Source organism: Ambystoma mexicanum, chromosome 2p (assembly GCF_040938575.1).
Source record: "Ambystoma mexicanum isolate Mex_15411 chromosome 2p, UKY_AmexF1_1, whole genome shotgun sequence".
Taxonomy (NCBI): Eukaryota; Metazoa; Chordata; class Amphibia; order Caudata; family Ambystomatidae; genus Ambystoma; species Ambystoma mexicanum.
The window spans coordinates 1,331,381,298-1,331,397,673 of record NC_090923.1 but is presented as its reverse complement, the minus strand read 5'-3'; the positions used below and the strand labels follow the sequence as shown (position 1 = coordinate 1,331,397,673).

The 16,376-nt window shown below is 41.5% G+C and overlaps 1 protein-coding gene across 1 annotated transcript in view; it reads left to right on the top strand.

Annotated features, from left to right (window-relative positions):
- The window catches only part of LOC138567462 (melanin-concentrating hormone receptor 1-like), a 677,597-nt gene that overhangs the window by 102,557 nt on the left and 558,664 nt on the right, over positions 1–16,376 (top strand). Inside the window, exon 2 of the mRNA XM_069645674.1 lies at positions 1,624–1,816. Within this exon, the coding sequence (XP_069501775.1) occupies positions 1,738–1,816 (79 nt within the window). The 5' untranslated portion in view covers positions 1,624–1,737. The remainder of the gene's footprint in view (positions 1–1,623; positions 1,817–16,376) is intronic.

Genomic DNA, 16,376 nt, shown 5'->3' with positions numbered 1-16,376 from the left:
TATCAATTGCATAGGTAGCTGTTTCTGCTGTAAACTATGCACCACTACCATGCCTTTCTCTCCCTCTCACATTTGGCCACTGATCTTGATGTCCTGTTTATTTGGTATTGCTTATTGCCTCACACAGCATGGTCATTGGCAACCCTGATGGCACATTTTTAAAAACGTTGTAGTGCTTTGCGATCTTGTACCTTCACTCAACAGCTGAGGCAAGCTGCAATAACTCAATAATGAAGCCACCCCAAACACATTCCTCATTACTCCAGGCAGGTGGTGTGTTGTGTCACATACTCAATTGACCTGCCAATAATTCAAGAGTTGAATAATCAACAAGACTGCAAATAAGTTTTTTTGCAGAATGCCCAAAATACGTATCTTTCCCTAACAGTGTGCTATTAAATGTGAAATAATTCCACTTGCTTGTGACAGTGATTGCACTAAAACAATGTCTGTGTAAGCACACATTCAATCAAGCCACCTTGTACAAATTCCTCTTCTCTGCAGTTAGGTGGTGTTTTGCATCACACACCCAAACACCCTGCAACTAATGACATTGCCTTATGATCACCAAACACTCCAAAGCAATGTTTTGCCAGCATGCCTCAAACGCTTCAATCCTTCCCTAAAAGTGCACTATGATGAAATAATTGCATGCAGTCATGTCAGCTATTGTGTTAAACCAAATCATATGAGAGCATGCGTTGAATTTAGCCGCCCGAGACAAATTCTTCCTCCGTCTTGGTGGATGGCGTGTTGCGTCAAATAACCAATCACTCTGCCGCTAATGATAATGCTGAGTGATCATCAAAAACTGCCAAAACAATGTTTTTGCCGCACGCCCCAGAGGCTTTTCTTCTTCCATCAAAGTGTGCTCGGATGAAAGCAATTCATGTGATCATGTCAGCTATTGTGCCAAACCAATTATTGTGTGAGCGCGCGTGTTCAATCAAGCACCCCCTCTGACAAATTCATCCACTGTCTAGGCAGGTGGTGTGTTGAGTCGCACACCCATTCACCCTACCACTAAGGCCACTGCATGAGTTATCTGCAAGACCTTGTAAATAATATGTTTCCCAGCATGCCTCAAACACCGTTACCTTACCTAAAAGTGTGCTAATACATTTCAAAGAAATCCCTGCGCTTGTTTCCGCTATTGTGCTATAACAAGTTGCCTGTGAGCCAACGTTCCATTAAGCCTCCTCAGCACGTGGAGCTCTGGGTACTTGTCAATGGGTGATTGCATCTTCCGGTTGGGGCTTCAGGATACAGCTGGTGGATGGTAGTGCTATGGGTTGATAGATATGTCTTTTAAAGTTGTGTGGGTGAGCAATTCCTTGTCAACCTTGTAAGGCGCACAAAGGGAATACAAAACGCAATAGTTTTGCTGATCGTGAAAGGCCTCATGGTAGGCTGACATTTAGTCAATCTTTCTCAAGAAAATGAGACAGCGAGCGCGAACGAGAGAGGCAATGTGTGTATCTATGTGGTGTGTGTGTTTGTTGTGTATAACATTTGATGTTCATTATTAAGTTCTGCTTAAAACTTTAGAAGCATTATCAAATGTTTCGAATGCTAAATTGCAAAGATTGGATAATGAATGTTTAAAATGTCATTCCTTTACAGAGTCCTGAAATATGGTGCCTATGCGCTATATGGGGCACTGCACACAGTGACACAAAGCAAAGGTCATCGCCTCGGCTGCTGAATCCCGCCAGCTTGTTTGAGGGCACCAGAAGGATGGTGGAGTTGGTGACTCAATTTTCGAGCGAGCCTCAGGATTTCCAATATCGCAATATGACAGCTTCACCTTCCGCAGGTAATGGTGACCTTTGATTAAGATAAAAATGCTTGTACCAGCAATGAGTCATCGCTGCACCAAAATGTGCCTGTCGTTTTATGCACAGCGGGCTCTTTTCCTGTGACTTATCGCTTCATAAGGTGGCTTGCCTGAAAGCAGTGCATGAGTCCCTCTCTGGCATAGTTGCTCGTTGTCATGCATCCTCGTGGCTATCTCTGGCATAAATGCTCATTGTAATGCATACTTGTGCCTATCTCTGGCATAAATGCTAATCGTAATACATGCTCATGGCTATCTCTGACATAAATGCTCATTGTAATGCATACTCGTGGCTATCTCTGGCATATATGCTCATTGTAATGCATACTTGTGCCTATCTCTGACATAAATGCTCATTGTAATGCATACTTGTGGCTATCTCTGACATAAATGCTCATTGTAATGCATACTCATGGCTATCTCTGGAATGTATGCTCATTGTAATGCATACTTGTGGCTATCTCTGGCATAAATGCTCATTGTAATGCATACTCGTGGCTATCTCTGGCATAAATGCTCATTGTAATGCATACTTGTGGCTATCTCTGACATAAATGCTAATTGTAATACATGCTCATGGCTATCTCTGACATAAATGCTCATTGTAATGAATACTTGTGCCTATCTCTGGCATATATGCTCATTGTAATGCATACTTGTGGCTATCTCTGGCATGTATGCTCATTGTAATGCATACTTGTGGCTATCCCTGGCATAAATGCTCATTGTAATGGATACTCGTGGCTATCTCTGGCATAAATGCTCCTTGTAATGCATACTTGTGGCTATCATGCTCATTGTAATGCATACTCGTGGCTATCTCTGGCATAAATGCTAATTGTAATACATGCTCGTGGCTATCTCTGGCATATATGCTCATTGTAATGCATACTCCTGGCTATCTCTGGCATAAATGCTCCTTGTAATGCATACTTGTGGCTATCATGCTCATTGTAATACATGCTCATGGCTATCTCTGACATAAATGTTCATTGTAATGAATACTTGTGCCTATCTCTGGCATATATGCTCATTGTAATGCATACTCGTGGCTATCTCTGGCATAAATGCTCATTGTAATGTATACTCGTGGCTATCTCTAGCATAAATGCTCATTGTAATGCATACTCATGGCTATCTCTGGCATAAATGCTCCTTGTAATGCATACTTGTGGCTATCATGCTCATTGTAATGCATACTCGTGGCTATCTCTGGCATAAATGCTAATTGTAATACATGCTCGTGGCTATCTCTGGCATATATGCTCATTGTAATGCATACTCGTGGCTATCTCTGGCATAAATGCTCCTTGTAATGCATACTTGTGGCTATCATGCTCATTGTAATGCATACTCGTGGCTATCTCTGGCATAAATGCTAATTGTAATACATGCTCGTGGCTATCTCTGGCATATATGCTCATTGTAATGCATACTCGTGGCTATCTCTGGCATAAATGCTCCTTGTAATGCATACTTGTGGCTATCATGCTCATTGTAATGCATACTTGTGGCTATCTCTGGCATAAATGATAATTGTAATACATGCCCATGGCTATCTCTGACATAAATGCTCATTGTAATGAAAAATTGTCCCTATCTCTGGCATATATGCTCATTGTAATGCATACTTGTGGCTATCTCTGGCATAAATGCTCATTGTACTGCATACTCGTGGCTATCTCTGGCATGTATGCTCATTGTAATGCATACTTGTGGCTATCCCTGGCATAAATGCTCATTGTAATACATACTCGTGGCTATCTCTGGCATAAATGCTCCTTGTAATGCATACTTGTGGCTATCATGCTCATTGTAATGCATACTCGTGGCTATCTCTGGCATAAATGCTAATTGTAACACATGCTTGTGGCTATCTCTGGCATATATGCTCATTGTAATGCATACTATTGGCTATCTCTGGCATAAATGCTCCTTTTAATGCATACTTGTGGCTATCATGCTCATTGTAATGCATACTCGTGGCTATCTCTGGCATAAATGATAATTGTAATACATGCTCATGGCTATCTCTGACATAAATGCTCATTGTAATGAATACTTGTGCCTATCTCTGGCATATATGCTCATTGTAATGCATACTTGTGGCTATCTCTGGCATAAATGCTCATTGTAATGCATACTCGTGGCTATCACTGGCATGTATGCTCATTGTAATGCATACTTGAGGCTATCTCTGGCATAAATGCTCATTGTAATGCATACTCGTGGCTATCTCTAGCATGTATGCTCCTTGTAATGCATACTTGTCGCTATCATGCTCATTGTAATGCATACTCGTGGCTATCTCTAGCATAAATGCTAATTGTAATACATGCTCGTGGCTATCTCTGGCATATATGCTCATTGTAATGCATACTCGTGGCTATCTCTGGCATAAATCCTTATTGTAATGCATACTCGTGGCTATCTCTGGCATATATGCTCATTGTAATACATACTCGTGGCCATCTCTGGCATAAATGCTCATTGTAATGCATACTCGTGTAATGCATACTCATGGCCACATCTGGGAAGGATAGCATTGTTTCCCTTTGGGTTATCTTGTATAATAAAGAGTGTCCGAGATGGGAACAATCTTGCTGGTCTTGGGTTATTTATAAAGGTTTAACTTGGGAGGAAATCAACACCCACAGAGCACATAAAAATGTGTTAGTGGGAGCTCAGGTACCCCACCTGAAAAACAAGAAATGGAACAGTGGCAATGGATCTTTCTTTTTGTTTGTTTGGTTACTAGTCAGAGTGTGGTGGGTGAATTTGTGGAGTGGGGGAGAGCATGTAGGCAGGGATGGGCTTTCCATTAGCATACGGCATGATGGGACCAGGCAATCATGATGTTCCAAATGCTAAGGGGGGTCAGATTGAAGTAGGCCAACAGCTATTCCCTCTCGATTACCACCCTCTGATACCTCTTGACTCCTTCCACAAGCCCTGGGCCCCCATTACTCCCCCCATTAATTCTTCTACTTACATTATGATTCTACTCAGCGTCCGCATAATGGTGCGCCTCTATTTCGCTCCTCGACTGCAGTGGACTTAAAAAGTAGACTGCCAGAGCTCCTGTTTCTTTTTCCAGGTGGCCATCTTTGCTTGTAGTTTTTTTTTTTATTTTGGAATTTGGCACGCACATTCTGGACAAAGCTATTTACTTGTAGAAAAAAAGGGCTATTAGCACTCATTTATTTTGGTGGGAGTGCTAAAATATCATTATAGACCGAGGGATGGGTCATAATCACTGGATAATGACCCCCACCAAGTTATGGCATGAGGTGAAGTAGAGGGCCATAAGTTGGGGAAGGGTCATTATCGAAAGCTATAACGACCCCTCCTGAGATATACACGTTTATTAGCACATAGTTGTTGTAGCAATACATGTTTTGTAAGTAGAAACATTACTTTAGTAGTGAGTAAAGCAAATAGTTAGCACATCAAATGTGGTTTCAGTTTGCAGTGTTTCAATACAAATGTTGTCTTCATAAGTTAATGTGGTGAACCAGAAGAAGGACTCATACTACAATGGGTCATATTTTAGTGTGGTTTATATACATTTAATAAAAAATACCTGTCTGTCCCTGTCGATATGAGGGACGGTTGGTACCTTCTAAAAACAAAAACTAAGGGTGCTTGTCAAAGTCCAAAATATAGAGCCGGGAGTCCAAATCCTAAGTAACTTAACTGTCCTACCACTTCTGGAAATCTAACTAAAAGGAAAAATGGAGGCTTGCACAATAGCCTTGCAATGGGCTTCTGTCTGGCCCAACTTGTGGACTACTTGTTCTTTGTCTCAAAGTTCCTTTGGAATATATTGACACAGTTCACAGACTTCTTATAGTGTTGGTTAAAAGTGCAAATATCCTCCATATTGCTTTCTCTTCCCCCATTTGGAAAAGATGCAAGAATTTCTCTTGTATTACTTTCACTTTGACTTTTATCAGTGGTCAAATCCTTCACTTTAAACACACTTCTTTGTATACTACATTTGTAGCACTAGGACTCCCCAAACTCCTGGGGTTCTTTGGCAGGGGTATTGGTTCTCAGTCCAGTCAAACATAGGGATTCTGCCTGCTCGGGTATTACAGGTTCCTGTTACCTAGTTGGCTCAGCTAGCCTTGTTCAAGTGTACTTCAACTCCTTTGCCTTTGTTCCATGTGGGACATAGGTTTGACTGACTTTATCAGTTCCTCATATGTCTGTCGGCTTTCCCAGCCTTGTCATAAAGAACCCATTTTCCTTTCACTCCTTTTATCATAGGGCATGTGCCCGATCGGTTCTCTTTGGCTCTCAAGCTGTTGGTGGCTTCTCGAGCCTTGATATACATCATTTGCATCTCTGTCACTCTGTTTTACCTGAGTTATGTGCCCGCTCCATTTTCTCAGGCCTCATCCCTTTGTCCGTTTTGGCAATCCTGGAATCCAAAGTTCAAAGCCCTCACTGGTGTCCTCGCATTGGAAGCATTTGCTTCCTGCCAGTATGTGTTTCCTCAACAAAGCCCCTTGTGGTTGGGAGCTCGGGTGCTCAGGCTCCTCTCCTCTCTCTGGTCTCGACGTCGGTTGCCTGGTGCCAGGCCCACCACTGTACTCCAGTGGTCTTGCCACCAGGTTTTCTTTCTGTCTCTGTTCCTATTCTGACCGGTGCCTCTTGCCTGGTCAGAACGCCCGGTTCTCAGCCTTCAGCTAGCAGGCCTAGCGTCACCCATGTAACCGCTGACTCCACGGATTGGTGTTGCTCCGCCCCTCCAGGACATAATCTAAGAGGCTCCCCTATGCATAGTGATGACTCTCCTCCCTCCATGGGATTCGCTCCTCCATTCGCAGTCCACAAGCTCTTATGCACATCATCAAATCCGTCTTCTTTGATTATGACATTAAGATGATGTTCAGCATCACCTGAAGTCAACCGAGTGTAAGAAGGGTCTCTATTAGTTATACGTCTAACAGGAGATATCAAAGCCTTTCCCACACCCATGTAGGCATAAAGAGTATTTTGGACTGAGAGTTCCTTATTGGAATGGGAGTCCTTAAGCCCAAGAGTGGGGTCACTCCCAGCGTGGTCGCACTTGCCCAGACAACCATTGAGAGTCTTGCTTAGCGGGCTCACCTTCCTAGTCTCCAAGAGAGTGGCACACCTCTGTGTAGAAGGGACACATTTTCCAGATTTGTCACATTAAATATTTTAATTGCAAACTCAGATACGCTGCAGTAGATTTGACGTCAGCATGCATTAGGCACCATGTAAAAGTAAACGTTTAGCTATAAAAAAAAGTGAAAGCATATTCCCAGTTTTAGATTTCTCTGGTGTGTTAAATATGATGTTGCTGTGAAAGAAACCCTCCCAAAAAGGAAGTGCCTTGTTGGAAGAAACCTTTTATTTTAATTTAATTTTTTACATTTTTGACAACACCCAGACCCAAGGGTGTCAGGGCATACAGCATAAAGGTGCAAAAAACAGGTTTCAGAAGGGTCAATACAGGAGAAATTCATAACATAGGTCCAGTTGTGACACATATTTATCGAACAACCATGTCTTGGTATGTTTTTCAAACGTAAGGAATGATTGTTCATTACGTATGTGAGCAGGTAGAGCATTCCAGAGAGTCAGAGCCGTTACACAGAAGCTGACTCCACCAGCCCCTTTTCTCTTGAAGCGTGCGGTAAACAAAGAAATGCTCGAGTTAGATCTAAGTGTGCGTGCAGGTGAGATCGCGTAATGCAGCTGTTGAGGTATTGGGGGCCAACCTTGTGGCCACAGTGGTGTGTGATGGATAGTGTTTTAAATTCTACATGGGCCTTGCCTAGAAATTGCATTATGGTTTCCCTATCTGCTTTTGAAGTTAGAATGTTCAGAATGCAGTCATTACCAATAGTTATTGACCTCACTCTGAATATTCTGATTGGTTGAGTTGAGAGGATGTCAATCATTATCTCCATGTGCTAATAGCATTTATGGATGGGTGTGAGTGTGTATTCAATGGGACACTACTGTCTATTGTAACAGATTATATGGCACGGAACACTCCAGCCAGGGACTCCTTCCACTGACACTGAGGGTGGCACACTAAAACACGCCTTTTTATTTTTATTTGAACCCTGGATTCTTGGCTTGAATAGGCACCCAACTCGTCTCACACCCACCTTAATACCCTGTGTCGCAATGGACTATGAACTAAGCCGGTGTGTAACAAAGAAATATTTATTTATTTTTAGAATTTAAATGAAAAATCAGAGCAAAACACATTTTAGGGCAGCAGTCTCCAGTGTGGTGACAATATAATGCAAAATGTTATAATCCAATTAATTCAACATTCTGACATCATCTACATAAACCTTAAATAGAAATCACGGTGATAAATGATGAGGAATGAACTATAAAGATCTGAGCATTCGTGAAGATGCCTTATATTGTGACAAGCCCTAATTCAAGGGTGGTATGTTAAAGGATTTATGTTAAAGGATGACATTTCTTTTTCATTAACCAATAAAACATAATGTATAAAAAGAATAGAAATGGAAATAAAACCACTTTTGTTGTACACTCATAGATGGCACATATGTTATGCACCCGACCCCCACTGCAACACTCCCCCCAAACACCTGCTATTTAAATACTGTATGGATGGAGAGCAGTGGCAAGGAGTCAGCAAGAAGAGGGAAAAATCGTTTTTTAAGTTCGACCCACCCCCCCTAAAATGGGAGGCCAAAAACGAAAAATGAAAACCTTCCAATTGAGCAAAATAGCATACTCGGATTTCACTTGTTACTTAGAGATCAGTTTACATTTGCGCTAGGATAGATAGGACGGAATTTCGTATGGCTGTGCTAAAGAGACCAGGAATCTAACAGGCTACTGAGCAGGGCACTAAAGCAACGTGAACACAGGTGAGAAATGGATATTTGAAATGAAAGTAGAACCAGTGCAATGCTGTTTTAAATGCAGGTAATTTTTTCTGTGCAGCCTTGAATGTTTAAATGACAGAACAGCAATGCACAGCCATTCTGAATTTGAGTTGTTTTCTCTGGAAGTTGTTTTCTCTGGATTCACGTGAATGACAAGAAAAAGCAGCTATTCTTGGGGTGGCTGTGTTCAACTCTCGCCCCATACGTGCTCAGTAGACAACAGCACAGCCATTTTCGGAAGACTGCGGAAATGCAGTTTTTGTTGTAGGGACATTCTGCCTTAGGCCTCAAATGTACCCCACACTATGTACGCCCTACATAACACATGGCCATTGACGCTGTTGTAAACTGAGTGGGTTAATGTTTGCTTGGAACGCAGATGTAAATCCTACATGCGATGATCATCACCTCTCTTTCTCCCCTTAAGCCATTCCTACTGCCTCAATAGAGATGTCATAATGCAGCAATGCTTTATTAGCATTGCTGAGGTACCCACTGTGGCATTTATTTTGAACCGGGTGGAATGTCATACTGCCTGGGCTTTTAGAGGCATCTAAGTCTTCCCCTATGTCTAGGTTGAGCTTAAGTGTGGTTAAGAGAAAGACAGATGTTTTCTAAGCATGGCACAGGGGCACGCTGGCATCATCAAATGGATGGATATTATCCAATAAATAATGCATTTCGAGAGTTGATGCAGATTTATAAACTATTATAATAGTTTTAAGTACAGTGGGCATGTCACTATCACATCTCCTTGCGGAATGAAAGCTTTAGCTTTGAATGTATGGCACTTCATGGCAGCCACAATGCAAAATCTGACCCCAAAGTAACAAAACACTTCATCTTCTAAGTAATGCCGTAATTTCCTGAATGAAGTCAGCCTTGGGTCAACAATTTGGCGAACACTGTAATTTTGACTGTATTTTGAAGTTATATCATTTTTATAGAACTTACATTTTTGGTGAAGCTGCTGCACTTTGGTTCTTGTTCTGAGGCTGATCAGAAGAGGAATCAGACTTTTGGACAGTTGATTGAACCTTTGTTTGTGCACGCTAAAGATATTTGTAGTTTGTTTCTGCCTGTAGATTCACAATCCACTTTGTTTATGTGTAAATTTGAAGCAGGACTCCTTGTTTGTTTTGAAAAAAAGGATGCAACTTAGATGTCCAATTATTTGTTTCTCTTCAGAAAATTAATCAAAGCATAACTATTATAACAACATTTAAATTCCAAATAGCAGGAAAAGCAAGTTGAACTTGTAAATATACCGGAAGGCAGAAAGAAACTCTGTACATTACAATTGTTTTCACAATATGAGCATTTATCTAGTTGTACCAACTTGCATTCGATCACCCATAGTTAGATTTGTTGGTTGAATGGTTTCATTTTCTCATACATGGATAAAGATTTGTACTTACATTTATTGTATACTCTGATTTTTATAAAATTAGTTCAATAAGAACAAGTTTTGTTCTCTTTCCCTTGTTTTCACCAATTAAAGGAACTTTGTGTCTCACCAAGTTGGCTAGTTCCAGATAAAAGAACCTCGAAGTAGTGAGTGAAAGAATATTTTAGTACTTTCGCTCGTGGTGCATTTGCACTATTTTCAGCTAATGTTTGTAAAAATGGACTTGTTTACCTAGATAAACGAGTTTGGAGGCTTCTTACCTTCTTTTCTTGAGGCTCCAGATTTATTGTTAATTTTTAGGGAGAAGCGGCATGCTAACCAGCTTCTTCCTTGTTCGGTGAGTGTTTTCCGACTCCTCAGTGGTGCCGCGGTCACGTGTTTAACTTGTTCACGTCATCGCGTCCACCATTTTGGAATGGGAAAATGCATTGTGTTCAGCATTATTTCTTCTTATTTTATTCTTCTGTTCGGAAATGCTGCTAAAACTTATCTTTAATTCTGTTTATATCAAATGTGCTATTTTGCTTTATTACTTAAATGTTTATTCAGATTGTTGTCTGGAATATATTTGTTCGTGATCATGTGGTCTTTACAGTCACATGACCTAGAATTTATTATTTGCTACGCTATGACTATGGGTGCTTAGTTTTTTTTAAAGGATTAAAATAGACTTGGTTTATTATTGTTTTAACCAACCACATGGAGTGAATTCGTTATGCAATAAATAATACATTTTGATAGTTGATACAGATTTATAAACTATAAGAATAGTTTTAAATACATGTCATGGCAGCCACAATGCAAACTCTTACCCCAAAGTTACAAAAGACTCCATCTTCTAAGTAATGACGTAATTTCGTAGCAATGAATCACTGGTTATGCAGCAACACACTTTTACTTATATGTATAATGAATGTACGTTGCGAACATATATGTTGTTTGTACCATTTGTCATCAGTACAAGTGGGATAGAAAGACCCTTGTCTTATTAAACGATCTATTATTTATTCAGCCTAAGTTTTATTCATATTAAAACACAGTACTTTTAATTATGTTATGTTATTGGACATTTGTATAGGGCCTTTCATCATTGTATGGTCTCAACGCACTCTCAGTTGAACAACCTTGGGGACCGTAGTCCAGGTCAGCGGAGCAAGTGAGAGGAGTAAAATGTATGTGTGTGCACTATGTATGTGTGCAGCTAGGCCAAACTTTGCTGGTGATTAGATGCATGAAGGTTATCCTAGATAGGTAGAATGTGTACAGCTAGGCAAAATAGGCATAGGGGTAGCTACATTCTAGCGGAGGTGGTGCTTTTATTTAAGATTATGTGTGCAGCTGGGCCAAATTTATAGTGGGGAAAAGCTGTGTTCTAAAGGTCGTTGAAGTATGCAAAATGGTGTAAAATTATGTTTGCAGCTAAGCCGAATTAATCGTGGGGGATGGTAGATGCATCTTAATGTTGTATGTTGCACAGTGGAGAGTCAGTATATCGGGAGGTATGTGCAAGTATTTGTGCAGTTGGAAGAGGATTACCTTCCTCTGCCTAACGAATTAACTAAGCTCCCCGGCATAGTGTGGTACATTACCTCCCCCGACAATCTATCTGGGTGTGGTGCATTTCCTACCCCCAACAATCATCCATCTAAGTGTGACACATTATCTCCACCCAACAATCCATCTAAGTGTGGTGCATTTCCTTCTCCAACAATCTATGTGTGGTACATTACCTCCCACCAACAATCCATCTAAGTGTGGTGCATTTCCTTCCCCAACAATCTATGTGTGGTCCATTACCTCCACACAATAATCCATCTAAGTGTGGAACATTTCCTACCCCCCCAGCAATCCATCCAACTGTGGCATATTACCTTGCCCCAACAATCCCTCTAAATGTGGTACATTTCCTACCCCCAAACAATCCATCTAAGTTTGAAGCGTGGCTAATCTTTGCAATTTGCTCAATGTAGAATGTGGCTACCTTACACAATATGGCTAAATATGAGATATGCCCGACTAACCAAGATTTGCTCTTTTTAATAGATAATTAGAGTGGTGGGGTTTCAGTGGAGTACAGTAATTGCTGCACTCCCTGACCAGACCATACTTACCTTATCTGTCACTGCTGGTTGGCTGTGGCAGGCTTCCCAGGCAAACACAGGCAAACATGGAGTGGAACAGCTTCTTCAGGAGCTGCACTTTGCCTTGTGGCCCCTACCCTACTGGCTGCCCGGGTAAGGCTGCCCTAGTGCGACCAGTTAAGAAGCACTTCCTGGGTGAAACGGGCCAATTATTGAGTTCAGAGTTGGGAGCAGGGAGGAGCTGGAGGTGAGGAGAAGCCAGCAAAGGCATTGGGGGTCTGGGAAAATAAAGGACACCACCTTGTTCACACCCTCCCAAACTGACCTACCATATGTTGTCATCTGTTTGCTATTCTTCAAATTACCCTCAAATTAATATGAATTTGAAACATAACCGCATTGTCCTCGTGTAAGGAAACAAGAGCATGTAAATAACAGCATTCATATAATGATAAATATTAATATAATGTAATCGTCACCTAATTAATAGTCTATACAACGTAGGAAAAATAACTGACAAAACAGTATATAGTGTGTCCAATAAGGCACAATCTATGTCTACTCAAACACTGTCTGAGAGCTATAAGCATTGAGGGACCACAATAGAAACAGACACACCATGACAAAGACCCATTCCAATTGCGGTACAATCAATATAGATTAGTGGTTAACTGAACTAAGTATGGAAGCACTAAATTACTTCGAACCACAACCCTAAGCACACATTAGTGGCTACACTCACTCACTCTGTAATCCACAAAACGTTGCCCCACAGCAAAAATGTTACTAATCATCACTAAACTAAGCTGCAGCATACTAATTGAATAAACTCAAACAGGTTCCTGTAACCTAAAAGTTACATATAAGAGCACCTCCTGTCCAAAAATCATATAATCGTAATGTTTTGACCATCGTCATAATTGCAGCAGCATTAGACTATCTTTTGATATGAAGGCAAACTGAGACCCTACATCACAGTCTCTTCCTGACGAGGACAGAATTCCAACTGACAACATTGAAGCCCGACCCTCTGAACTCAATGGACAGAAAGAGCTGGTCCCTTTCGCAGTGGACTAATCATGAGAGAGCTCACATTTGCACACTGAGTTTCCACTGTAACCCAGTTTACAACTTGGGGTCTTGCTTCATTCGTCAATGCTGGACTGCATTTACACTCTGTGCGAGGTAGCGGGGGCCAATGTACGTACAGAAAACAACCCCACATAAGAAGTCCCACATGGTAACGGATCATTATATTTTCTTGGGAATGCGTGGAATTAAGCTGTGCCAACACAACACACGCCGCAGGCCTACATGTGCACGCTACAATTGTTGAGCACCACATGATGTATTCTACCTATGTCATGTAGCTTTGGACATCCTTGAGAGCAGAGCTCCCGTGCTGCCCCTCATCGCCTGTCTAGTGACTCACCAGGCAATACACTGCCATACTTCCTTCTGCCACAAGCGGCTCGAAACACTCAAGAAGCCAACACTGCACCTTTATAGCACCAAAAGAAGTGCAGATCAGGGAAGGTTTATCCACATCTGTCATTCTGCACTCTAGGTATGCATTGCTATTAATTTCCATACAACAAGCTGACCTACACCAAAGTCCTACAAAACGACCTTGTTAGATTTTCTTCAGATCTCTTGCGCACAAAATAATCCAATAATTGAGCCTAATTCTACTTGCAGCCACGGCACACTGCAAATTGAACTCATACATTCTGTACCGAGCACAGCTTTGAGGCTGCGTTAACAGTTGCTTCAGGATGCACCAGTTCACAGCACTGCTATTCAGATACTTGTTGGGAAATGAGTTTCTTCACATGAGCAGAGGGGCGGACCTTGGAGACACTGGTGGGCTGGTTGGGGTCCCCCTCCTTAGTCTTTGCTTTCACTTTTCATTTCACTTCACGTCTCTAGAGTCTTTAAGCAGCCCATAGCCAACCTCTTTTAGATGGAACTCAGGAATTTAGGCACAGATGAGGCAGGACACTTTAGCTTTCTTCATAGGTTCTCAAGTAAAATCACTTCCTAGACACCAGTAACAACACATAAAGACAAGGGACACCCACCTGCCACCTCTCTCAACCTAGGACAGACCCCAACATGCACACATAAAGAAAGACAAAAAAACACCATTCATTCTAACCCACTCACTCAAAACTCTCTGAGTTAGAATTCCCTGTGCACATTAACATTCCATCTGATATTCTTAGTGACTAGCAGGATAGCAACCAAACCACAACAATTCCCTAGTATATCAGTGCTGGACTGGTTTCGTGGGTGGGATCAGTCTGATATACATATGATATTCTCCTCCGTAAAAGCACTGGGAGGTGAAGCATGATTCAGACCCTCCCCTCCACCAGTGTGCAACAATCCATCGAACATGAAATGTTAGCTTTTGCACATGTTTGGTTGATGTAAGAAAGAGAACGGGTGTGTACACACTCATTGACATGAAATCTTTTCATAAAGTGACCAGGCGGACCACCGAGCACATTGCAAGTTCAATTCCAGGAGGGAAAGACTCAGCACTTCATTCTTCAAAGGTCAATACATTGAATACTATTAAGTTGGCAAATAATAACAGGTATCATCCAGTGGTCAGAAGGAGGAGGAATCTGGCATGAAGCACAATGTGAATACCTACAATTGTTAGTGTCATGCAATCGCAATGCTATATGCATTTCTCACTTTCTAAATGCATAAATAAATTTGGAAACAAAATTAGATTGCACATATGATAAACATATCAAAGAAGAGGGAGGCACAGTTTAGATGTAATGAATGTTCTATGGAATCAATTAATACCACACCTCCTGAAAGTGCAATGCAGTCATACTAATCTTTACCTACAGCAACAACTGCTAATTCGTGGTGTTAAATATCGGCAAGCTAATGTGGTGGAAGAAATGACCACTCACGATTCCACTGGATTGGTGGACATTTTTGTTAGTAAAACGCAACCAACGTCAATACGAGACTTTGGCGCAAGTGAACCCTCCTCCCTCCACGCACCATTCTCTTATACCCAAAGGAACCCATGCATTTCAATGGTCTAACCTTGAAACAATATTGCTTGCCACAGAACAAAGATTCATTATACAAACCTTTGATACCAGCTGCGCTCTTTCTTTTTAGTTGGGATTATCAGGTAGGAGAGCTTATCGTAACCCACTTAGTTAATGTGAATATATGCTGAAAGATTCGCACAGGCTCTGAGGCAGGCGAGAATGCTTGCACTATGATGATTCTTTCTACTAATGCTGCTTTTTCTAAGAACGCGGGAACCTGAAACAAGCTTACATTTGCCAAAAGGGAAACAGGTCAGAAGTGAGAGATGTGAAGGTGACCATTCCTACACACTATGCAAGGGGCCTTCATTGCAAAGACATGCACAGTACAATCTACAGTCTTGCCTTACACAACCAAGAAACAGCTGTTTAAATATGGCAGTTTGCACCCCCTACTCAACGTTATAATGCAGTGATAAACAAGGCGGGTATATACAATTTTCCAATTCCCAAACTTTCCCCCACACTAATAAGAGCCAAACACATTTCCCACATCAGTACCAAACACTTAGTTCATCCAAAACTGATTACTGCCACCCTCCCTTTTCTCATCACAGTCCTTACAATGTGAACACAATTTGCATTCCAGAGAGAAACCTATAATTCCTCTATTTAAAATTCTTGCACTTTTCATCTGGCCCCTTACTGGGACTATAATGGTCACCCGTTTTGACAGTGATCTGATTTGATCTGAAGTGTTTTAAATTGTGACCCGGGCAGCTGAAACCACGTCTAGGTGCAGGTGACAAGCATAGAGTGATAATAACGATAGTGTTACCTTTGCCTGGGAAAGAGCTGTTTCCTGCATCAACATACATTAACCAAAATGTTAAATGTTAAATGTTAAAGGTATTTGTACCGCGCACCGTCACCAACGGAATTGGTCCCCAGGCGCTCAGGCGGATCTGTAAACGATAAAGGTGGGATGGGTTAGTAAGGTGAAGAAGGGAGTAGGATAGTGAGAGGAGCGGTGTTCTGTTGGCAGCTTCAACTCGGTATACACCGGGTGCTGAGCTTTGGTGCGGGTATCGGATCGGAGTCAGTCCACGT